Genomic DNA, 26,615 nt, shown 5'->3' on the forward strand with positions numbered 1-26,615 from the left:
TGGGCTGTCTTGAATGAACTGCACGCTTGAGATCTCCCCAGAGTGGCTCGATGATATTGAGGTCAGGAGACTGAGATGACCACTCCAGAACCTTCACTTTGTTCTGCTGTAGCCAATGACAGGTCGACTTGGCCTTGTGTTTTGGATCGTTGTCATGTTGGAACGTCCAAGTACGTCCAATGCGCAGCTTCCGGGCTGATGAGTGCAAATTTGCCTCCAGTATTTTCTGATAACGTGCTGTATTCATCTTTCCTTCAACTTTGACCAAGTTTCCTGTGCCTTTGTAGCTCACACATCCCCAAAGCATCAGCAATCCACCTCCGTGCTTTACAGTAGGAATGGTGTTCCTTTCATCATAGGCCTTGTTGACACCTCTCCAAATGTAACGTTTATGGTTGTGGCCAAAAAGTTCAATTTTGGTCTCATCACTCCAAATTACCTTGTTCCAGAAGTTTTGAGGCTTGTCTCTGTGCTGTTTGGCATACATTTTTGTTGGTCTACCTGACCGTGGTTTGGTTTTAACAGAGCCCCTGATTTTCCATTTGTTAATCACAGTTTGAACACTGCTGACTGGCATTATCAATTCCGTGGATATCTTTTTGTATCCCTTTCCTGTTTTATACAGTTCAACTACCTTTTCCCGTAGATCCGTAGACAATTATTTTGCTTTCCCCATGACTCAGAATCCAGAAACGTCAGTGGCTGGATGAAAGATGCAAGAGTCTGTCTGGATCCCAGAAACTCACTCAGCTTTTATGCACACACACTGATTACAAGCAAACAGATCACAGGTGAGGATGCTACCTTTAGTAGCCATTCAAACCCATTTGTGTCAACTTCTGTGCATGTTATCAGGCCAAAATCACCAGGGTATATGAACTTTTGATCAGGGTCATTTGGGTAGTTTCTGTTGTCATTATGATTTAAAAAGAGAAAACACAGTCGTTTGACAATAAATGGTTTCACCCAACCACTAAGCATGAGTGGAAAAGATGTTTTTGTGTTATCATTCATATTCTCTGAAAAATGGTCAAAGAATCATAGATTCTGCCAGGGTATGTAAACTTATGAGCACAACTGTATCTTAACCATGAGATGCTTTCAGGAAACTGAGCCTGGTACTTCTTGTGAAATTGCAATCGCAAATACAATCAGCTTTTTTATTAATAGGGGAGAGTGGGGTAAGATGAGCCACTTTTTACATTTTTCATCATAACTACATGTTAAAGCCATTTTTGCTTCCAGTCTACACACCATACCAAATTTCAAAGTGTACTGTTACTATCTGAGCAAAACATAATTGATAAGCTCTTATGGTTAGAGTGATATTACCTCTTGAAAAAAAAATGTCAAGTGGCTCAACTTACCCCATGCACGGGGTAAGATGAGCCACTGTGTGGGGTAAATTGAGCCAACACAAAACATGTTAGGTTAACAAAGTAAACAACTTTTATTATTAGAAATGCAATCAATGAATCAAGTCAAGTCAATCAAGTGGGGGATAGGGCCGTTGCATAGAGAAGGGGAGATGAAGAGAGAGGTGATAGAACGAGATGGGATAGGGAGGGATAGATAGATGGATAGAGAGAGAGATATGCATAGATAGATAGAAAGAGGGATGGTTAGAGAGGGAATGAGAGATATACTATATTATAGAAATTACTAAAACAGTAGAACAGTGCGGGCGGCACGGTGGTGTAGTGGTTAGCGCTGTCGCCTCACAGCAAGAAGGTCCTGGGTTCGAGCCCCGGGGCCGGCGAGGGCCTTTCTGTGTGGAGTTTGCATGTTCTCCCCGTGTCCGCGTGGGTTTCCTCCGGGTGCTCCGGTTTCCCCCACAGTCCAAAGACATGCAGGTTAGGTTAACTGGTGACTCTAAATTGACCGTAGGTGTGAATGTGAGTGTGAGTGGTTGTCTGTGTCTATGTGTCAGCCCTGTGATGACCTGGCGACTTGTCCAGGGTGTACCCCGCCTTTCGCCCGTAGTCAGCTGGGATAGGCTCCAGCTTGCCTGCGACCCTGTAGAAGGATAAAGCGGCTAGAGATAATGTGATGTGTGTGATGTGAGTAGAACAGTGCCAAAAGAATCTTATTTCTTTCAGTAGGTTAAAACATTGCTAAAACATGCAGCAATCATTCCATCAATCATTCAATCATTTCATCATTATTCAATGTTCCAAGCGTTCAAATGGCAAGGGAACACCATTTGCCTCTCCCTCCGTGCTGTCCCCCCAACAGTAAAGGGGCGGGGCAATTTTTTCACAATATCCTGTCTTGACAGGACAGCCTCATCTTTCTCTTTGAAGACAAAGGTTGGCTTTCTTGCAGAGCCATGGCATGACCGGCTTCTTTTGAGAAATCTTGCCTCTATTTCGAAGACATCCAATTTGATTATCTGGCCAATGAAGAAATGCACTTTCTTCTTCCCCGTGCATTTTGCCACAACATAATCCCCCACATCTAACAACTGGTCTTCCTCATCTGATGTCATATATATATATATGTTGTTGTCATATATGACCAGTAAATGTGAAAACTTAAGTGTCATCCATATTGGGTAAGCTCAGACACCAATGGGGTAAGTTGAGCCAGTGGCTCAACTTGCCCCACATCTAATGGCTCATCTTACCCCATGGCCACCATTTTGTAGAAAAATGCTAATAAAGGGGATTAGGCTAATCAAAATTATTTTTATTAGCATTCATATCATAGCTTAGAAAGCCACTAACTTAACCCTAATGTGTCTAAATATTATTCTACTTTTGTCTTCTCTAAATCATCTTCACTGTGGACAAACATGGAATTGACTTAGAAAGCACAAAAACACATTTTTATAAATATCTCCCTCACCTAGTTTGACATGTGGTGCTCCTCTCCACAAGTGTAAGTAAATGGTCCCGGCCCCCTTTGAATGTGGTCACATGGTCACATTTGTTTACTGTTTCTTAGAAACAGGGGGTGGCTCATCTTACCCCCTGGCTCATCTTACCCCGCTCTCCCCTACTGATGTCCAGTCATTTTGTTTGTAGAGGATATGGGGGTTTGTGCACTTCATTTGCGTTCTTGAGCCAAATTACAAGATGCTACTGTAAGTGTTCAGTTAAATAAAATCATTTCGTAATAAGAAGCTGAGTATGGCCCTAAAACCTAAGAGCTTTAAACCACATGTTTTCTCAAACCATAGCAAGCTGTGCTATTAAAAGGCAAAAGACAAGCTCAAGGAACATGTTCACAAAAGAGCAAAGGAGCAGTTTGTAAAATCTGGTCCCAGTTCATTACTTCCTACATCCAGACTCACACTGTCATTGGCTGATCCTCAAAGCCTGACTAATCCAACAAAAACTGAAATTCAGTTCACTGGGTTTAATGTGTCATACTGGGGCAACGATCTTAAAACTGAGGCCTCTGTTGAACATCTTACCATCCTCATAAGCAGTGTACTCTATTCTGTAGGTCCCGTCCCCTTTATCGGTGATGTACGTATCTGTGTTGGTGCCTGAAGGGTTAACAATGCAAGCTTTGACGTGGTTTCCTCCGGTCACGTTGTGAGTGCGGGCGTCCGCGATAAAATGTGTAGTGACTTCTCTGAGGACTCCTGGAAAGCCAAGCAAGCACCAAAAAAATACATAAATGCACATCAGCAATTGATTGCTAGCAATTATTCCCAATCGCAGTTTAAAGAGCTGGAGAGACTATAGGATTAAAGCGCTGCTGCAACAAAATTTTTAGGGAAAAGCTTAGAAAATAAAATAGTAAATCTCGGACTCCACTGAAGATCTAAAGATTAATATGCAGGTCATTTAGGGTAGGTTTTTCCTTTGAACGTGGACAAGCATGTTTTTCAGAAATCATTAGTTCAGGTTATTTTGTGTTAAAAATGGCTGCTTCTGAAATGTAAATTTCTTCTGCTTTTAGATGTGCATATATACACTACCGTTCAAAAGTTTGGGGTCACTTTGAAATGTGCTTATTTTTGAAAGAAAAGCACTGTTCTTTTCAATGAAGATCACTTTAAACTAATCAGAAATCCACTCTATACATTGCTAATGTGGTAAATGACTATTCTAGCTGCAAATGTCTGGTTTTTGGTGCAATATCTCCATAGGTGTATAGAGGCCCATTTCCAGCAACTCTCACTCCAGTGTTCTAATGGTACAATGTGTTTGCTCATTGCCTCAGAAGGCTAATGGATGATTAGAAAACCCTTGTACAATCATGTTAGCACAGCTGAAAACAGTTGAGCTCTTTAGAGAAGCTATAAAACTGACCTTCCTTTGAGCAGATTGAGTTTCTGGAGCATCGCATTTGTGGGGTCGATTAAATGCTCAAAATGGTCAGAAAAATGTCTTGACTATATTTTCTATTCGGCGGCACGGTGGTGTAGTGGTTAGCGCTGTCGCCTCACAGCAAGAAGGTCCGGGTTCGAGCCCCGTGGCCGGCGAGGGCCTTTCTGTGTGGAGTTTGCATGTTCTCCCCGTGTCCGCGTGGGTTTCCTCCGGGTGCTCCGGTTTCCCCCACAGTCCAAAGACATGCAGGTTAGGTTAACTGGCGACTCTAAATTGACCGTAGGTGTGAATGTGAGTGTGAATGGTTGTCTGTGTCTATGTGTCGGCCCTGTGATGACCTGGCGACTTGTCCAGGGTGTACCCCGCCTTTCGCCCGTAGTCAGCTGGGATAGGCTCCAGCTTGCCTGCGACCCTGTCGAACAGGATAAAGCGGCTAGAGATAATGAGATGAGATGAGATATTTTCTATTCATTTCACAACTTATGTTGGTAAATAAAAGTGTGACGTTTCATGGAAAACACAAAATTGTCTGGGTGACCCCAAACTTTTGAACGGTAGTGTATATACCCCAAGCACATAGAAAATTGTGTGCTTCCAGGTATAAATGCAATTTATATGGCTGATAATGGACAAATTATGTATTTTATAGCTGAATTGCTTTAAAATTGAAAGAGATGGCTACTGTTAATTATTCTATCCACATTCACTGGATATGAGCAATCGCGCGCTCTGATTGGTTACTCTACTACTCAGCTATCAGCTCATACACTGTGAGTAGAGAAAAACAAAATGGCGGAGCGTGTTGCTGAACCAACCGAGGACGAAATAAAAACTCTACTCGAAAACAAAACCCCCAAAAAATACAAAACAAAGCAACAAAATATGGAATCAAAGTATTTGATGGTAAGAACGTATCTTTTTAAAAATTTTTTCAAGAATTATTATCATTATTATTATCACATTTTTCACAAATTGCTAGTCATTTTGCTGATTTGTTTACATTCTTAGCGGAAATGATTTTGTCGGACGTTTTGTATAAAGTTTTTATTTATCGAATTTGCAAAAAATAATAATGCTCCGTTTCTCAAAATCCAGTGAATGTGAATAGAATAAAACAGTTATTCCACTCAATCTCGTCGGACATGGCTTATAGCCGACTCGGCGCTATGCACCTCGTCAGCTATCAGCTCGTGTATGACTCGATTTCGTGGAATAACTATTAAATAGCGTATAGATATACAATGTTTCCAGTGGGCTAAGAAGGTGTACCTCTAGGTTCAATTCCTGGTCCATAGATTTTGATCCCACTGGTGTTAACAGCAGGATCCACCTGGACGCGGGCAGGAAACTTCGGCACAGCATGTCCACCGTATTTAATGGTGATGGTATACATGCCATGGAATGGAGGCACATAGGTGATGGAGTATGTGCCATCGCTGTTGTTCTGGATGTGCACTTGAGCCTGGGCCCCTGAGTCGGAGATGATCTCAATGGTGAGATCAGCCTCCCCTGCTTTGGAACAGTCCACTGTGAAGGATGCAGCCTCGTCCACTTTGCCCCTCTCTAAGCCTGGCCCGCTGACCGTCACCTTGCTCGGGTCAAATACAGACTGCACCACGGCTTTGAACGGTGAGCCAGGGACATGCTGATCCGCAAACAGTATATTAATGGCGTATTCGCCTGGCTCAGTGGGCAAGTATGATACGGAACATGAGCCATCTCCATTGTCCTGGCACTCAATCTTGGCCTCGCAGGGACCCTCCACCGTCAGACCTAATCCACCAGTGCCAGCACCTTTGGTGTCAATGGCAAATGGAGCAGGTTGACCCACAATTCCTCCCCTCAAGCCTGGGCCGTAGGCTCGCACCTTAAGTTAAATGAAATAAAAATTAACTTTATACAATGATCAAAATGTGTATTTTTATTAAATACATATTCAACATTTTAAAAGAACAGACCTCTATTTGTTATATTAAAAAGCTATTTATGATAAGCATTCCCTAATCTCATGCAAGTTACTACTTATTGTTACTACATATAAAATTGCATTTATTGTACTGTACACTAGAGATGTAAGCATATGTTATTTAAATTGAAAAGATAACGTGTGCTCTATGGATATAAATACAGATATGAATAGGAGGCACACTCCTTTTTAAGAATGTGAGTCACAGAAAAGGCTCATAGGGCATCCTGGCATTGGGTATCACTATGAATAAGGATACAGATACGGATGTTTGGAGCACAAAACGGATACAGACAGTGGCACTGTGTTACACCCATACCATACACATGACTGTGGTATGTAAAAGATCTACAGAAATTTACTGATTTCCCAAGAGGAAGTGAAAAATACAAGCTTTCCAGATGCACTTAAAGCTAGACGGCCTTTCGATCTCATAAAATCGGTGAAATTTAGTTTCCTCTGATATTTGGTAATTGTGATACATGTTTATTTCTGTAGTATCTCAAAATATCAGGCCATTCTGTGGCTGGGAAGTTATTTAATTTGAGGGGATTCCCAAGCAAATAATGTGCATGAAATCGCACGCTTCGCGCAGTCAAGCAGACAGAGGAAGTCCGTGTGCGCATGTGCAGGTTTACTTTCTTCTTCTTTTGGGTTTTACAGCAGCTGGCATCCACAGTGTTGCATTACTGCCATCTACAGGTTTACCTTTGAGCGTGCACTGACAGTTCCATCATCTCATCTCATCTCATTATCTGTAGCCGCTTTATCCTGTTCTACAGGGTCGCAGGCAAGCTGGAGCCTATCCCAGCTGACTACGGGCGAAAGGTGGGGTACACCCTGGACAAGTCGCCAGGTCCAGTTCCATCATTCTGTCGCTAAACGAACAGCTGATCACACCGCTGATATTTATTAGTTTGGTCCTGCGTTTCCTTTCCTTCGTAGTCTTTTCTTCTCGTTTTCCGTTACTATAGTCGGTCTTTCACGTTTCATTCGCGCACTCACGTCCTCCATTTTTCTCTCCTGTTTCAAATTTGTATCCCACAATGCCTTGCATGAACAGGGAAAGCCCATGATGCATGGCGTAGTATCTTGAATTGAGTCATGGTGAAGCAGGAAAAAACAACAGAGAATTTAGGGCCACATGGCCCGAAATTCCTTAACTGTTCTAGTAAAAAAACCTAATAAAATTGAAAGTCTGTGATTTGAATTCAGTAGCTTTCAGTCCACTAAACAAAAATAATTGTGTGTCAGGGAAAATTCTTTTTATGACCAACATTTGAAAAATCTGAAAGGCAGTCTACCTTTAAACTAACCCCTTTGGCCAAGCACATTTTGGCTAACTTCCTTTGACAAATTAATTACACCCAGACCATCTTCTAGTCATTTCTTCCAGCAGTTAAATATTCTGCCATGTCATATTAGATTTCCAAGTCTAACTATGTGAATAGTATGAAATGGAACATGTGGCTCACAGACACTGTATGGGACACTAATGACCTCATTGGCCAGGTAATTTTATCCTCAGTTAATTAGAGGAACAGTGAAGTCAACAATCATATAAGCACGCATGCACACACACACACGCACACACTTCAAGAGAAGGTTGATGAGAAGGAGCAGCCAGAGGAATGGCATTAATTATTAGTGATGAACATCCATCATTAATTCGTAATTACTGAGCTTCAAAGGCTCATGGGAAGCTGAACTAAATTAGTTACATCTAACAGGATGGTCATTGCTGCTGTATGAGGTTCAAAACTTTCCTTATCTCTAAAAACAGAAATGAGCAGCTTGCATTCATGTAATAACGTTCCTGAATGAAACAAACATGGACGGATCATTCCCAGACGTCTGTTTAAATGCAAAGAAAAATCTGCAAGGCGTCTGCAGGACATTATGACGATAGGCAGTAAATTTGACTGCACTGGTCACTAACTCTTGATTGCTCAGTCAGTGTGTGCAGCACAGTTTCATGTCTCTGCTCACACATTCTTTCTCACAAAGAAAGGCTTGTCCAACTTCAGCCAACTTTTAATATGTTTCAGCTCTTGGACCCATGCAAAATGCAATCAAATGATTCGTGACTGGTTCAAAATGTATCCATGCACACACTGACTCCCCTCAGAGTAATGGATTACTAGTAGACCACCATTTAATCAAATCACTTTTGGTCGCATTGAGAGAACCCAGTAAACCTGATGCAGATTGCAAGTACATAGTATGTAGTGCACAGAGAAAAATAGGTTATGGATGGATGGATGGATGGATGGATGGATGGATGGATGGATGGATGGATGGATGGATGGAACGTGAATAAATATATGAGTGTGTGGATGTAGATAATATGTGAATGTATGGACAAATGGATGGATTGAAGGAAGGATAGATGGATGGGTACTGGAGTAGGGTGGATGGATGGATAGGTGGATGGCTGGATGGAAGGAAGGATAGGTGTATGGGTATATAGGTAGGTAGGATGGATGGATGGATGGATGGATGGATGGTATGTGAATAAACAGATGAGTATGTGGATGGATGGGTGGTATATGAATGCATGGATGGATGGATGGATGGATGGATGGATGGATGGATGGATATGTGTGGAGGTGGATAGATGGATAGTTGGGTGGATTGAAGGAAGGATAGATGGATGGGTACTGGGGTAGGGTGGATGGATGGATATGTGGATAGGTGGATGGCTGGATAGATGGGTGGATGGAAGGAAAAGCAGGTGAATGGGTATGTGGATAAGTAGGACAAATGGACGGATGGATATGTGAATAAACAGATGAGTATGTGGATAGATGGGTGGCATGTGAATGCATGGACGGATGGCTGGATGGATGGAAAGATAGGTGAATGGGTATGTGGGTAGGATGGATGGATGGATGGATGGATGGATATGTGTGGAGGTGGATAGATGGATGGTTGGGTGGATTGAAGGAAGGATAGATGGATGGGTGCTGGGGTACGGTGGATGGATGGATGGATGGATGGATGGATAGGTGTATGTGTACAGTGGTGCTTGAAAGTTTGTGAACCCTTTAGAATTTTCTATATTTCTGCATAAATATGACCTAAAATATCATCAGATTTTCACACAAGTCCTAAAAGTAGATAAAGAGAACCCAGTTAAACAAATGAGACAAAAATATTATATTTTGTCATCCCACTGATTGAAAACACCTGACTCTAATTTCACCTTCAAATTAACTGCTAATCCTAGAGGTTCACATACTTTTGCCACTCACAGATATGTAATATTGGATCATTTTCCTCAATAAATAAATGACCAAGTATAATATTTTTGTCTCATTTGTTTAACTGGGTTCTCTTTATCTACTTTTAGGACTTGTGTGAAAATCTGATGATGTTTTAGGCCATATTTATGCAGAAATATAGAAAATTCTAAAGGGTTCACAAACTTTCAAGCACCACTGTAGGTAGGACGGATGGATGGACGGATGATATGTGAATAACCAGATGAGTATGTGGATGGATGGGTGGTATGTGAATGCATGGACAGATGGATGGATGGATGGATGGATGGATGGATGGATGGATGGATGGATGGATGGATGGATATGTGTGGAGGTGGACAAATGGATGGCTGGGTGGATTGAAGGATGGATGGGTACTGGAGTAAGGTCGATGTATGGATGTATGGATGGAAGGAAACATAGGTGAATGGGTATGTGGGTGGGTAAGTAGGATGGATGGATGGATGGATGGATGGATGGATGGATGGATGGATGGGTTGAGATAGGATGGGTGGATGGAACTTTATCTTGATTATCCACTAGAGCACTTACTTTCGAGGGGTCAGGAGGCATGACCCCTTCGACAGTAAAGGGGCTTCCTGGCACAGGGTTCTCATCATAACTGATGTCCACTTTGTAGGGTCCCTCTTCTGGGGGTATGTACTTCACAGAGTGCACTTCATTGGCAGTTCCAGATTCAACCTTGCACGGAATTGGCCGTCGAGAAGGTGAGAGGATTTTCACATCCACTTTGCCCTGACCACCGGCTCCACGTGTGTTAATGGTGAACTCCTGATCTTTTCCAACATCCACTTCTACACAACACACACAGGCGAATCATAGGAGAGAGTGCCAATAATCAGTGTGCATATTTTAAAAACTAAACACATATTTAAAAAAACAAAACAAAACCCATAATATGCATCAGATGGAATGTCTGCAGACTTACTGGTGTTAAGTCCTTGGACTTTGACCTTGCTGAGGTCCAGGGGAGGTGCGACAGTGATAATGAAAGGGCTTTTGGGGATGGGGTCACCTCCATGGCACACAGAAATGCTCATGTTACCCTATAAAACAATGAAAGGAAATATAAAGATCTGTTTATTCTACTATAAGGAAAGGAAAGTGTTTCAGTTTTATTTATTCAGGGTGTAAAGTGTGTATCCAAGTAACCTGATATTCTTTGAAATTGACAAGCAAAGCAGTGTTGTAATACTACATTATTTATATTTCAAAGTACTGTTATAATGGACTTGGACAAGCAAAATTCTATTTTCTGAGTGGAAATACAGCTTCATGTTTTAAGTTATTTATCGTGGAAACATTATATACATTTCAGACTTTTTAACTTCAATCAAACCTCTATTAAACTCGGCTGCGAGTACCATATGTCACGGAAGGATTTAATATGTCACGACAAATCTGCTCACATCTGATGCTCAGTCATCAAGTGGTAATTAACACTTCGTCAAATCAATTACCACAGTGCATTTATAGCCCGAGACCTTGAATTCATTACCCCACTGAAAAAAGAGGTTGTGTGTGATTCGATATCTCTCTGTAAACTTCCTTCCTCCAGTTATTTCTAACACATTAATACATGTGTGCTAAGAGTTCAAGGCTTTTAATGCATAAATGCTTGAAAAAAAATTGTTAAAAAACCCCCACAAATATTAAAAGGGCATATCGGTGTATAGACAGTGTTCAGACAATGCATCTCTTTTGTACAAAGAGAAATGAGTGCAAAACTTTGTACATCATTAAGAAAAAAAATAAACTCTGAGAAATTTAGCATAATATTATTAGTGTGTTCAGTTCCTTCATTATAACAAGTCGCAACATGGTTATATAGTATATATGCATTGTATTAACAAAACAAACAAACAAACAAAAAAAAGTTCATAAATTAAGTTTGCATCTCCTTTTCTAAATATTATATAAATAATTTTTCTAGTAACTTGTATTCTCGCTCTGCCTTTATAACCTCAACCTCAACTTTACATTTATTAGTAATAAATAAAATATTTAAACTGATCCATCTTTTGGGTTTTTCAAATATGCCACTATATATATATATATATATATATATATATCAGTGGCGGCTGGTAGTCTTTCAAACAGGGGAGGCTGGTCGGTTACGATATTTCCAGATTTTAAAAGAAAAAAGAAAAAACACATCAATTTTGCCCATACTCTTGCCTCTGATCTGGCTGATTGTTGGCAGCGTCACAAACTGTGAAATAACAGGTTCTTTTGGCCCATTAGCCTACTGTCCAATATACATGATGGTGGTGTTGGGGGGGGGGGGGTATATTTTAACATTTTATATTTTAAAATTGTGGCATGTTGTTTAAAAATTGATCATTATTGAAAGCAGCTCTTTGTCAGGAACCTCAGCAGTAACAGCAGAGTGTTCTGGAATCGGCACAAGCACTGACCTTGGGGAGCCAAACATAGAGCTGGGTGCCACACATTTCATTCAATGACACTTTCCCTACATTTTACTTATTTTGACTGAGAAATGTTTTATTGACAGTTTTGATAACCCTTCACTTTTAATCCAGGTCTGTAGTGTGAAATGTTCTCGGCTGTGTTTTTGTTTAAAAATGTTTTCCGAATTGTAGCTGTGTTTAATTCATATCCATAAAAATATATATTCCAATATAATATACTCAGCATAAACATTTTAAATAGATTCTATATTTTTGGTCCATCCATGACATATTACTAAAGTAGCCTATTTACTGTTGTTGATGTGGGTCACTTGCTGTTAGCCAATTCACTTTCTCGTACGAGGAGAGCTGAAAGGAACGAGTATTATTCCCTACCTTTTTCACCAAGTCAATTTGAGGCGTTGGTCTACCCTGCTCTTTAATTTTAATTTTTTCCTCGAAAGGAAGACTGGCAAATGGCTTCGCCAAAATTAAATCAGCAATGCTTGGCATCCGTGCGCAGCTTTCTTGCTAGCTGACTAGCCCCCTCAAGTTCAAGTTCAGTCACTCAAATAAATGAAATTTCTGGAACTAAGATAGCAAACTTGACAACACTATATTTACACTTTATTTACAATGAAAATATATACAAACTAAAAAAGCTGGTAAAAACCTTATGTAATGAATGAAATCGAAATGTAAGCTGATCTCTTACAATACACCACAGCACTTGCGAATCCGCATGGGACTGAACTGAAATTCACCGCTGCCTGTCTATAGTAGAAACAAGCTGTCAATCAAAGAAAATATCCGGCCGCTTTCACCAATCACCAGTCTCCTCGCGGAAAGCTTTGCCATGTCCCTCCCACTGTGAGGCTTGGAGTCCGTGGGCGGGCATTTTCGCAGTATTTGTCCAATAACCGTCTTGCATTTTGAGATTGAAAAGCGCATAGCTCCCAAATGCCATTGAAGTCCACTGAGGCTGGGCTGCATCGCGCTGTCACGAGGGGGAAAAACTCACGCACACATTAGGCGAACTGGGGAAAGTTATAACGGAATGATTTCGTACTGTAGTTGGGTTGAGCACATATATTTCTATGATTCTGGATCTGAAATAGCAATGTTATAACTTATAACATTGCTATTTCAGATCCAGAATTTTTAGAGGAGGCTGAGCCTCCCTCGTTGTCTTAGAGCAATCGCCCGTGATATATATATATATATATAGTTATCCCACGAAATTGAGTCATACATGAGCTGATAACTGATGAGGCGCATCGCACCGAGCTGGCTATAATCCATGTACGACGAGATTGAGGCGTACATAATAATTGTTTTATTCTATCTACATTCACTGGATTTTGAGAAACAGAGCATTTTTATTTTTATTTTTTGCAAACTCAATAAATAAAAACTTTATACAAAACGTCCGACAAGCTAATTCCCGCTTAGAATGTAAACAAACCGGCGGAATGACAGGAGCAATTCGTGAAAAATCCGCTAATAATAATTCTTGGGGAAAAAAAAAAAACGTTCTTACTATCAAATACTTTCTTTCCATATTTTGTTGCTTTTTTGTATTTTTGGGGTTTTGTTTTCGAGTAGTTTTTTTTCCGTCCTCGGTTGGTTCAGCAACATGCTCTGCCATTTTGTTTTTCTCTACTCACGGTATATGAGCTGATATCCTGGTATTAGAGTAGCCAAATCAGAGCACGCGATTGCTCATATCCAGTGAATGTGAATATAATAATTCTAAATATCACGTTCACACACCTTTTTTTAATGCTTTTGAATTCTTGATTCTGACTAGTATGAAGGTATTGATTTAAACATACAATTCTGACAACAGTTTTATTTTAGGGTTGCTGTTTTGTTTTTTTTTAAATATAGCAGACTAATATAGCAGTTACTTTATGGACTTCACAGCTTTACAGTTTACAGCTTTTCAGAGCAACCTACTTGTTTCGTGGACACCGAACGTAATTATTGCAGAGCTCCCAGAGTGTGAAGTACATGGAGCGAAGCCCCATACTTATGAGAATATAGGAATGCATCAGCGTATGTGCACCACCACAGGGAACCTGATCTTAAAGCATATATGCAGAGCCATGGCCTCACTTGCGTTTATAAATGCCTTAAGGCCTCAAGAATGGCACAGGAATAGTTTTAAACGTTAACAATAAATCTAATATAGTAATTTTTATGATTAAAGTGATTTATAACCTGGCGACTTGTCCAGGGTGTACCCCGCCTTTCGCCCGTAGTCAGCTGGGATGGGCTCCGGCTTGCCTGCGACCCTGTAGAACAGGATAAAGCGGCTACAGATAATGAGATGATGAAGTGATTTATATAGGTAGCTGTCTGAGTGAATGACCTTGACATCCGTAACGTCACAGCAGGAAGGCTATCGGTCTCATCACCACTTCCGCTATACTAAACCACAGAGCTGACTGCAACTCTGATCCTCCATTTTGAGCTAATTTATCACCATGCCACGTAAATGTGTTGCTGGTGGGTGCAGCAACATGACAGAAGGTGGATTCATGTTGCATTAATGGCCCAAGAATGTTCAAACCGCAAAGATCTGGACGCGTTTTGCGAGACGTTCACGGGCGCATTGGGCGCCTACGAAGTGGTCTCTCCTCTGCTCTGCACATTTTACTGAAGACTCGTACGAGACCTCTGATCTGTTAAGGAGCGTTGGCTATAAGCCCGGACTGAAAGAGGGTGCAGTACCAACAATTAAAGAAAAAGAAAACTACAAGCAAAGGAAAGTATTTATTTTATTTATTTATTTTTTCTAAAAGAAAGTGAGTTCAGTTGCACCGGTCCTCCTGGAGTGAGCCGAGGGTTGTTACTAAAACCCGGGATGGAACAGGACGGGACATATCGCTCGGGCAGTGACCTCCCTGCAGTTGTTGCTAAAACCGGTGACATCCCGTTCCGTCCCGGGTTTTAGTAATTGCCTGAGCCGAGCAGTAATGGCGGAGTACACAGTATGGAGAGAATGAGTGGAGCAGCCGTCTGATTTCTAAACTGGATATTGCTGCCATCTCACCCTTACGTGGAAGAAGCGAATGAACAGAGAACTGAACGAACAACTGAAAGTCAAATTGTTTCAAAAACAAATCGGCCACAAGATCGGCCTTCAAGAAGTGAGAACACAGACGGGTAAGCTCCGACTCTCATTTGGATAAAAAAACCACATTGTTTACCTGCATTTAGATTAATCCATGTAACTTGTATTGTGTGTTTAAGTTAGCGGTATAAGATTATTTAATTTGCTTCAGAATGTGATTGTCTCAGTTCATCTGATTATTTAATTAGCCTTTTACATTTTATCAGTGAAAATGCATGCATGTACATGTATGTTGCATAAGTTAGAACACCTATCCTGTTTTAATGAGAGTCAACCCACAATCAATGAAGTCAAATCAGTCTTAGTTGAGCAAGTCGGTAACGCTATTTCTTACTTTCACCATAATTTTTATTTATATGACTTTGGTCTATAGCTGTCAAAGGCCTCAGCCTTAAAACCGGTTACCGCTGTGACGTCACACACTCAGTCAGGGCTGGCTGGCTCAGCGGGGCAGCTCGAATGCCAACTTTGCGGTCGATTTTAACTATCAAAAATATATTTTTTTATTCCCATTTATGCAGCATACAAGAGTCAAGGATGGAGATACTATCCACTCAGAAATGCATTTTAAAATAAAGGCTCTGCGTATCTCCTTTAAGTGCAAGGCAACATATCACAAACACTTGACCACTGGGCAACAAAGTTTGTATCTTTATTTACATACCGAAGGTGCAAGGCCCTATTGTTTTCCTAAGGATTATCTATCTATCTATATAGATATCTATCTATCTATCTATCTATCTATCTATCTATCTATCTATCTATCTATCTATCTATCTATCTATTTTCTTCAAGACTTGGCCATTTTTGAGGTGGTTCCCATGGGCGAAAACTCATGAAATTTGGTACACACATCAGTCTTGGCCACCCCTACTCAAGGATAGAGGCTTGGCCCTGGGACTCCATAGCGCCCCCACATGTCACTGAGACTTCTGACCGGTATATAGTTTCACCTATCCGTGTCAAATTTGGTAGGTGTGTGGGGTGTCCCAAGACGAACAAAATTGTAATGTACATTGTATTAGTCATACTCAACAGGAAGAGAGTTATTTTTGGTTTTGTGCATTTTGACACGTGTTACATTTTGACGTTCTCCTCCTCGGAAGTTGGTTGGATTCATGCCAGATTTGGTATACTGGAATTGCTCAGGCCCTTCGTCACTGCTTGTGGCTATATTGACATGGTAGTCTTTGTCATTCTAAGAGGAATAAAATGCTTTGGGAAGTGCTATTATTGGAAAATAATCAACTTTGGGATGGTATCACACTGCGCCCTGTCGTGCTCAATTCCTTACATGTTAATGAAAACCAGTGTAATCTTGTTTAAGAACTATGTTTTACATAAACACAGACTCTATTTGACCTTCCTCATACCTGCTGTAGTGCAGTGTAGCGGACAGTAAAGGAGTAGTCGTGGTTATCGATGATCTCGAAGTCACTGACAGCCTCTCCTTTAAGCGCTCCTGTAAAGTGCACCTCCGGCGTGGCCTTGCCTGCTCCTTTAGTGTAGATCGTGAAGTGTGTTGGCTTGCCCACTTCCACACCTACACCCCATTAACACAACATGATATACGGTAAATCATCTCAAACAGCACTGCCTGTTCTAATCGACTTCCTTACACACAGATGCAGAACTGTACCAGTCTTGCAGAGTCCTGGACCCTCTGCTCTCACTTTATTAGCATCATGAGAGGGATCCACTTTAATACGGAAGGGGCTGATGGGTATCTCCTGGAGTCGACAGAAAAATATTGGAACCATCATGAGATGAGATGAGATGAGATGAGATGAGATGAGATGAGTCATAATTTGCAGAAAGAGAATAAATATTCTCATCATACCTGATCAGCAAACAGCACCATGATTGTGTATCGCCCAGGGCCTGGTGGTGTGTATTTGACAGTGAACGTATCGTTGTCATTTTTGATAATGTCAAAATCGATGTCGGCCTCGGCAGGGCCTACCACTCCAGGAGCACACTTGATCCCAATGCTCACATCTCCTATACGATGGAAGATGAAGAGGACAATTGTATACAGTTTTAGTAGACGTTGCATGCACTATGGTATCAAAGAGGATTATCAATAAAAATAACATTACTGGATGACTGTATCAATGGCTTCAAGTGACTTTCTGGGAGAAAAAAGTGTTTTACATTTAAAATAAAAGGTTTTTTTTTAATGAGATCCAGGGCTCTAAGGTTAACGTTTTATGATTCTATTCAGCCACAAGGCAAGTGCCTCATGTTTGTGCTCTGTTGTCTTAAAATGTATCCAAGCATCTGCTTTTAATACACTATGACTAAAATACTGATATAAAATATAAATGATAGAGAAAATATATTTAGGGCGGCACGGTGGCATAGTGGTTAGCGCTGTTGCCTCACAGCAAGAAGGTCCGGGTTCGAGCCCCGTGGCCGGCGAGGCCTTTCTGTGTGGAGTTTGCATGTTCGCCCCGTGTCTGCGTGGGTTTCCTTCGGGTGCTCCGGTTTCCCCCACAGTCCAAAGACATGCAGGTTAGGTTAACTGGTGACTCTAAATTGACCGTAGGTGTGAGTGTGAATGGTTGTCTGTGTCTATGTGTCAGCCCTGTGATGACCTGGCGACTTGTCCAGGGTGTACCCCGCCTTTCGCCCGTAGTCAGCTGGGATAGGCTCCAGCTTGCCTGCGACCCTGTAGAACAGGATAAAGCAGCTAGAGATAATGAGATGAGATGAAAATATATTTAAGTTTCTACCACTCAAATCAGCATAAAAATCTGGAAGTGAACTCATTACTGCACTGTGTGTACTCTCGGTTCTTCAATGAGATGATATTAATAATATACTCATTCAAAACCAGTGATTTTTTTTATTTTAAGCTGCTTATTTCCACCTGATGATCACTGAGATACAAAAGTATACAATTAAGTTATTCCATGAAATCGAGTCGTACATGAGCTGACAGGTGATGAAGCGCGTAGCACCGAGTCGGCTATAATCCACGTACGACGAGATTTAGTGGAATAACTCTTTCATTCTATCCACATTCACTGGATTTTGAGAAACGGAGCATCTCATCTCATCTCATTATCTCTAGCCGCTTTATCCTTCTACAGGGTCGCAGGCAAGCCGGAGCCTATCCCAGCTGACTACGGGCGAAAGGCGGGGTACACCCTGGACAAGTCGCCAGGTCATCACAGGGCTGACACATAGACACAGACAACCATTCACACTCACATTCACACCTACGGTCAATTTAGAGTCACCAGTTAACCTAACCTGCATGTCTTTGGACTGTGGGGGAAACCGGAGCACCCGGAGGAAACCCACGCGGACACGGGGAGAACATGCAAACTCCACACAGAAAGGCCCTCGCCGGCCCCGGGGTTCGAACCCAGGACCTTCTTGCTGTGAGGCGACAGCGCTAACCACTACACCACCGTGCCGCCCGAAACGGAGCATTTTTATTTTAATTTTTTGCAAACTTGATAAATAAAAACTTTATCCAAAACGTCCGACCAAATCATTTCCGCTTCGAATGTAAACAAACCGGCAAAATGACAGGAGCAATTTGTGAAAAATGCGATGATAATAATAATTATTGAAAAATAAAAAAAGATATGTTCTTAAAATTAAATATTTTTATTCCATATTTTGTTGCTTTTTTGTATTTTTTGGGGTTTTGTTTTCAAGTAGAGTTTTGATTTCATCCTCGATTGGTTCAGCAACACGCGCCGCCATTTTGTTTTTCTCTACTCATGGTATATGTGCTGATAGCCTAGTAGTAGAGTAGCCAATCAGAGCATGCGATTGCTCATATCCAGTGTATGTGGACAGAATAATGTGCATTATGTGATCCTATGCTAGAGCTGTGCAATATATCGTATTTTTATCACGATATCGATATTGGTGTCAAACGATATCAAAATTCATAATATCGATATGAAACGATTTTTTGTCATTTGTCGAAAGGGACGTGCACAATATTTCTACAATGGCAATAAAACAACAATAACATTGACGTGACAGTAAGGTAAAACGAACCCTTCTGTCCCCTAAGGCACACCGTAGCCTTGCATACGTCATCCATTCTACTCCCGCGATATCTCCGCAACAGTAAAAAATCAGTTCTTCTGTTTTCATATGTGTCGGGTGATTTGATATATTGATTTCTTAATATGTTGTTTGATTTGCTTGCTAATAGTTATAATAATACAATTAACATATATTTACGTCATATTTTTGGATGTGGGACTGGGTAATGTAAAAATGGCATCTACGGAAGAAAAAAAGCACAACAATATTAGCACATATCCAGCTTGCTAGCTGTGTTAGATGTGTTAAACCGTGTGGATTTAAGTGGAATAATTGCGAGTCGTCCTGTGGTCAAGGCAGCGTTTTAAGGTAAGGCAATTTGGTTATTAATGTTGCCCGCCGCGGCATGTTTACTTGGGTTCATTTGATTTTGACTTGTGCATCTGCAGCTAGCATCATGCTTTGAAGTAGGTTCTGCTAAGGACGGGTTTATTGCGCGATGTAGACGGACTCAGATGTAATTACATTGTTTTTAAAATTCCGTGCGCTTAAAACGGTGTCCCCCTGCTAATCATGTAGCCCTAATCATGTGTTGCTTTTACTTTTCTTAATGGCGAGTGAAATATCTCTGCAAATGGTATTTCAATGCTGACATGCCAAAAAGATAGTGGAGTCCACATTTGGAAGATGAAGGAAGAGAAGCCTGATGCTTGAAAATAGATCGCTTAATCCACAACGCATATCTGTATTTGAGACATAACCTGCAACTAGTGGGGATGTTTTGGAATGACTGTGCATAGGGTGTTTTTGGCCACAGAACACTAACCCACAGTAGTAGGAGGACTACTGGGTTCGTGGATTTTGTCTGTTGACTGAGCGAAGCATGGTGTTTGCCTTGTGCCATTTCACGTAGCATCTAGCCGCAGTGCCACCTACACTTTCAGGGAATGTTTACATGCCACTGAGCTATTTTCATGTATGTTAATTCTTAAGGACTTGTCTCTATATTGTGCGTGTTCACACACGGACTGGCCATTGGGAGTAGCGGGAGTTTTCCCGGTGGTTCAGTGTGGGCCGGCGGAGAAAAAAACAAAACAGTTGCGCGCTGGCCTTTAATATGATAAGCAATGTTAACAGTTTCTTAAAGAAACTGTTAACATTGCTTATCATATTAAAGGCCAGCGCGCAACTTTTTTTTTTCTCCGCCGGCCCACAAACTCCCGCTACTCCCAATGGCCAGTCCATGTGTGTGCGTGTTTTAATGTTGGTGTCTTAACAACACACAAGCTTACGTTGTAGTGTGTGTGTGTGTGTGAGAGAGAGATTTTATCCTTGGCTGGCTACGAGCCAGTGTGGACGTTACGCAGTAATCACTGGTAATACCAGCGCTGGCTCCATCCTCTGTGATCGGAAATGTTGAGTGAGGAGAACGTGAGCCTTGAGCAGGCTATAGGACCTATGCAAAGTACACGCTTGCACAGTAAATAGTTTAAGTAAAAGGCGTTTCAGGGTACAACAGGAAGGGTTGACAGGTAGCCTATGAGGCCTGTACTATAAAAATGTGGCCCGGTGCCTCAGGTGTTGATGATCAGGGCTTTAAAAAAAGGTGTATAAATATCGTTTTAAAAATCGCGATATCGATATTTACTGAAAAAATCGTGATATTGATTTTTTCCAATATCGAGCAGCCCTATCCTATGCTCAGTTTTTGTATCATGAAAATACACTCCCTCGTGTCTTAATGAGATCTCGAAAAAAAAACGAACCTCCAGACAGTTTTGGATGAATGATCTAAAATTAAAAGACCTTACGTTGTCAGGTAAAAAAATGCTGTAAATTTTGTTTAATGTAACTTCTTCTTGTACCAAGCCCAAATTATACAGTGTTAGTTTTAAACAGTTATTATGAGATTTAAAAAAACAACAACAACTCTGAAATATGAGAGCAGGAGCAGAAGTAAGATGCACAGACTGACCTTGGCCAGCCTCGCTGCAATCCACGGTGAAGTAAGTGGGTTCGTTGGCTTTCAGGCCACTTTTCTCTACACCTGGTCCATACACCTTTACATTCTCAGGGTGGCTGCCCTCTCCGATGTTCACCTGAATTTTCAATCGAGACAGAAGTACACTCATGTCAAAGCTGTGAGTACTGATACTGCTTTGATACTGACATACTTTTTGTTTCTTGAAATAATTTTGCTTCCTTTTCCTGTAACCTGTCTGTTCAAGCCCCTTAGTGATATCGACCCCGGCGTCTACAGTCTAACTATTGTGTAAAAATAGCTTTGGTTTAAAGAAAATAGCACAAATTTAAAGGGGAACTGAAGTCATTTTTAAACTTGCTTTATTTCTTAATTAACATGTTATTCAATTACGTTTTCGGTTTGAGTAACCTTACATTGTGACTCATATTGGCAACTAATTGCAATTAAATATTATACTTATCGGCCTATTCGGTTTTTAGCCGTGTTGAATTTAGTTCATTTGGTCCACGACAGGTGTCGCTTATCCGCACGATCTTCATGAGACTTGTGTGAGACTTCGAAACGTGAAGTGTCAGCCAGGTGTCAGTGCCGCCATTTTGAAAACTGTTTTCCAAACGAAGTATTGCACAAAAACGAGTTTAAATGACGATTACTGCCTACTTTTTTCAAACTTTCCTGATTGCTATCAAAACAAACAAAACTTCCGGCTTGATTACATCAGCATTCGAAAGAGGGCGCGCGTGTCTTTTGACAACGTTGGCAGATGCTGGTCACTTTGATTTCCGCTGTACGTTTTACTTCCGTCCTACGATGTCTCGCACAGGTCTCAACGAATCTCGTTTACGGTCATTGCTTTGACATATGGACTGATATATTACAGAGCATATTTCAAAAACTCATAACTTGCTACAGCAGTGACAAAATAGCGATCAAAAATGCATTCCTATATTTAATAAAATGAGATAAATAAAATTTTGATAATAAAAAATTTGCCTTCAGTTCTCCTTTAACAAAATCTACATGTCAACTTTTAAAGTAATACATTGTCTATCGAGTTTTCTTTGTAGAGCACTCAATCACTGAGCGACTGTGTCTCTACAGGACTTGCTTACAGTCTACCAGAACTCCCGATGTACAGTAACATAGCCACTGAAGTACTGGATATTCTGTAGATGTGTCGCGCCACGGGATTTTTGTACCAGATGGACTATTTACAAAATGCGTAGAAACGGCGTTGAAAAGCGCACAATATTTTACACCGTTTTCGCTGGCTGATCCAGTAACTATCAACGAAAAATCACCTCAATAGCGCCCTTATGGGATACATTTACTACTATTTTTAACATTATCCACGACTGAGACAAGTATAGATCTTCCTTCTGCCATAAAAATCAGCGAATGACATTTTGATTTGTAGTGAAAATGCGTCAATCATGTGAGCGCAGTTTTCGCATAACATTCGCTTGGCGGCGCTATTAGTGTTTTCTTGACCGTCCATGCAGCATTTTGTGGTCTGTTGCTCAACAAATCTGGGAAATTCGCCAATAATCTACAGTCGAGATTGTTTCCTGATGGATTCACAAGGTTCTGTATCGTCTGTAGTCAGTGCCTGGAAAATGGACCATTTTGGGTTGCGTGCACATGATTTCATGTCTGATTTACAGTAACTTCCCTTCATCCAATTTCACTTCGGTTTGTATTTTCTGCATATGGAGGCTTGGTAGTGTAATGCAGCAGGTATAATTTAAAATCCGTAATCTGAGCATGTGGTATGAAAATCTGGTGGACTGACACATATCATGCCTTACACATGAGTGAGCTCTTACCCTGAATGGACTGTTGGGTACATTGACCTCACCCCAGGTGATGATGATGGTGTGTTTGATTGGTTTTGTAGGGATGTAGATGCAAAAGAAAGTGCCGTCGCCATTGTCTGTAATTTGGATGTCAATAGGGTAACCTTCAGAGTCCTAAAGAAAAAAAAAAAAATCAGCACAAAGTCAAATACAAAGGCAATCCAGGAAAAAAATGGATTCCTGGCACCTCAATGTGTCGTATGACAAAATGAAGGGGCGTATGTAGAAAACGGCTAATAAAATAATTTTAAGAGACTCTGGATATACTGTAATTTAAGGGGACTCCAGAGGTTCAGCACACATTTATACAGGATCTGAGCCAGAATGCTTGTGTCTGTTCATTCAAAGGATTTATTGAAGGTAGATACCTGAGCGTAGATCTTCAGCTGACCCCTGCCTGCTCTTTGAGCATCGATAGTAAAGTCTGCTGGTTTGTTTACGATGCAACCAGTGGGCTCCAACCCAGGACCATAACATTTCACCTGCATCAAAAAAGAAAAACGCATCAGTACTGTCATTATGTATTTTCATGTATTATTATGGGATATCGTGCTTATCATAATGTGGTTACACTACCATTCAAAAGTTTGGGGTCACCCAGACAATTTTGTGTTTTCCATGAAAAGTCACACTTTTATTTACCACCATAAGTTGTAAAATGAATAGGAAATATAGTCAAGGCATTTTTCTGGCCATTTTGAGCATTTAATCGACCCCACAAATGTGATGCTCCAGAAACTCAATCTGCTCAAAGGAAGGTCAGTTTTATAGCTTCTCTAAAGAGCTCAACTGTTTTCAGCTGTGCTAACATGATTGTACAAGGGTTTTCTAATCATCCATTAGCCTTCTGAGGCAATGAGCAAACACATTGTACCATTAGAACACTGGAGTGATAGTTGCTGGAAATGGGCCTCTATACACCTATGGAGATATTGCACCAAAAACCACACATTTGCAGCTAGAATAGTCATTTACCACATTAGCAATGTATAGAGTGGATTTCTGATTAGTTTAAAGTGATCTTCATTGAAAAGAACAGTGCTTTTCTTTCAAAAATAAGGACATTTCAAAGTGACCCCAAACTTTTGAACGGTAGTGTATATTTTAAAACTATACAGTACTATTGAATTATTGGTGCTCATAAAGTCATAAAGTGTAGGGCATAATGTGGTGAAATCAAAGGGATGGACCTTCTCAGGAAAAACATCATTGGCTGCAGGAAGGATGTGTGCCATGAAGGGGCTGTCCTTAATGTCCTCATCATCACAGATGACATGGACAGCATAGTCACCAGGCTCCGTGGGCCAGTAGAGAACATCGCAGGAGCCATCACCCTTATCATCACACTCAATCTTGGCCTGAGACGGGCCTTCAATGGAGAATCCTACACACACACACACACACACACACACACACACACACACGTATATGTCATGGGAAAGAAGTTTAGGTTTATAGCCTGCTTTCTGTTACACTCACACACCATAAACACTGAGTCTAAGACTTCCAGCCCTCCAGACCGGTGATTGTGTTGGACGAATAAAGAAAACCAAAAAACTTAACAAGCCTTACCCAGAGTTCCCACCTCTGTCCCAATGGCCTCCACAACAAAGTCAGCTGATTTGCCCACCATGCCTGTCTCCAGGCCTGGACCCCACGCTCTCACCTTCTGAGGTCCTGCATCCTCACTGATCAACACCTCGAATGGACTACACACACACACAGAGTGAAGGAGGTGTATCACACCTCTGATGATCTCTGAGGTGTGCCAAATTTTACATATCTCAATCTTTAATTCATGAAAATTATCTCCTCAGGTTTGTCATTGAAGGAATACTCTAATCAGCTTTTCAACCTTATCCACATCTCCCATATCGCTGATGTGTAGGAGAACCACTGACCATAATTTGGAGACATTTACCTTTACTGGGCTGTTTCACAATCATGGTTGTCTTTTTGAATCGCACCAACTAACTCCTGCAACTAGGTCCAGTATATATACACTGGAGTTTCCGATACCTTATTTAACAGGGACACACCTGTAGCCCTACCTACAGCAGTAATGTCTAAGTTCTTATAAATATGTTTAAGAGTCAAATTCAGGTTCAGTTTTGACCTTGTAGTCATTTCATTTAACCCTACTTGAATTATTACATGTTGATTTTACTGGTTACATTCAGAATTGCATTTTTTGCACTAACTAGGTTTTACTTTGGGACGTACAGTATACAGTACTTTCATTCACAATAGGAAGATATTTAAGTGGAATTTATATTTTTTTGTTAGCTAAGTGCCTCTGACAGGATCCTTTGTTCGTCAAAAATGTCCTCTCCAGAAAACACTCACCATATGATGAGGTTGTAAATGATTTTTTTAAGAAAATAGTTGTCTCTTTTGAAGCAGAATACTCTGTTGTTGCACAGTAAAAAACAAAACAAAACAAAAAACAGGACTTGAAACAGATGCGAGACACATTTGATTTGCAGCGGAGCTTCACATGTGGTTGAAATGTCAAAAAGTGTCCTCTCTGTAAAACCACAAGGATCATCACCACTTCGGTTGTTATTACAGTCACCACCATGTACACACATCGCTGCACAGGACTTGAAAATCTGTACTTAAAATCACATACATTTCAGCAGTTTTTCACTCTGTATACCTTACACTTGTGGACTATAAGAAAGTTGGTCAATTTTAGAAATACACTCCTGTATATGGCCGTCTTCTCACCACAAGTAACACGCCGAGGATATGACCTGTAGCTCTGAAATTCTGCAGTTCCTTTCCATCTCAAAAGGTCATTTTTGACAGCAGAGAAACACAAAAATCTGAAGTCTGAATTCTGGACTATTGTGGACCTGAAAAGTTTCCCCTGATTGTGAAACAGCCCCGCTAAGAAAAGAACAGTATAAACGGATAGAGAAATCTACGTAACTGCTGTTTTGATCTCATGTCGATCTTATTCTTAGGGCTTTACTGTTATAGTATAAAAGGTGTAGTTTTGAATTTGCATTATATTTGCATATACAGTATTTCTCTCCACATTCACTGGATATGAGCAATCGTGCACTCTGATTGGCTACTCTACTACTAGGCTATCACCGTGAGCAGAGAAAAACAAAATGGCGGAGCATGTTGCTGAACCAACCAAAGACGAAATAAAAACTCTACTCGAAAATAAAACCCCAAAAAATACAAACAAAATACAGAATAAAAGTATTTGATGGTAAGAACGTTTCCTTTTTTATTTTTCAAGACCTGCGGTCCTTTAACATCTGCAGGAAACTCCTGTGGATGTTCTATCAGTCCGTGGTCACCAGCGTCCTGTTTTACACCGTGGTGTGCTGGGGGGGGGGCAGCACATCCAAGAAGGACACATCCAGGCTGGACAAACTGATCAGGCGGGCCGGCTCTGTGGTCGGCATGAAGCTGGACTCTCTGGTGACGGTGGCAGAGAAGAGGACTATGGACAAACTACTGAACATCATGGACGATGCCAGTCACCCTCTGCACACCGTCATCAGCAACCAGAGGAGCCTGTTCAGTGACTGAATGCTCCTTCCCAAGTGCAGGACTAACAGACTTAAAAACTCCTTTGTCCCTCACGCCATCAGACTGTACAACTCCTCTCTGGGGGGGAGGAGGGGTAATAGGAGGACAGAGGATGGGACGGGAAGG

At 41.0% G+C, this 26,615-nt stretch overlaps 1 protein-coding gene across 5 annotated transcripts in view; it reads right to left on the reverse strand.

The window, feature by feature from the left end:
- Positions 1 to 26,615, reverse strand: part of flncb (filamin C, gamma b (actin binding protein 280)) — a 207,407-nt gene that overhangs the window by 53,960 nt on the left and 126,832 nt on the right. For all 5 annotated transcript variants that reach the window (XM_060903335.1, XM_060903334.1, XM_060903337.1 and 2 more), the window contains 12 exons: positions 24,510 to 24,646; positions 24,128 to 24,321; positions 23,306 to 23,419; positions 22,908 to 23,051; positions 21,073 to 21,196; positions 16,924 to 17,084; positions 16,723 to 16,813; positions 16,457 to 16,626; positions 10,462 to 10,579; positions 10,065 to 10,327; positions 5,553 to 6,150; positions 3,419 to 3,592 (listed from right to left, as the gene is read on the reverse strand). In XM_060903335.1, the coding sequence (XP_060759318.1) occupies positions 3,419 to 3,592; positions 5,553 to 6,150; positions 10,065 to 10,327; positions 10,462 to 10,579; positions 16,457 to 16,626; positions 16,723 to 16,813; positions 16,924 to 17,084; positions 21,073 to 21,196; positions 22,908 to 23,051; positions 23,306 to 23,419; positions 24,128 to 24,321; positions 24,510 to 24,646 (2,288 nt within the window). The remainder of the gene's footprint in view (positions 1 to 3,418; positions 3,593 to 5,552; positions 6,151 to 10,064; positions 10,328 to 10,461; positions 10,580 to 16,456; positions 16,627 to 16,722; positions 16,814 to 16,923; positions 17,085 to 21,072; positions 21,197 to 22,907; positions 23,052 to 23,305; positions 23,420 to 24,127; positions 24,322 to 24,509; positions 24,647 to 26,615) is intronic.

The sequence above is a fragment of the Neoarius graeffei genome, chromosome 21, assembly GCF_027579695.1.
Source record: "Neoarius graeffei isolate fNeoGra1 chromosome 21, fNeoGra1.pri, whole genome shotgun sequence".
In the NCBI taxonomy this organism is placed as follows: domain Eukaryota; kingdom Metazoa; phylum Chordata; class Actinopteri; order Siluriformes; family Ariidae; genus Neoarius; species Neoarius graeffei.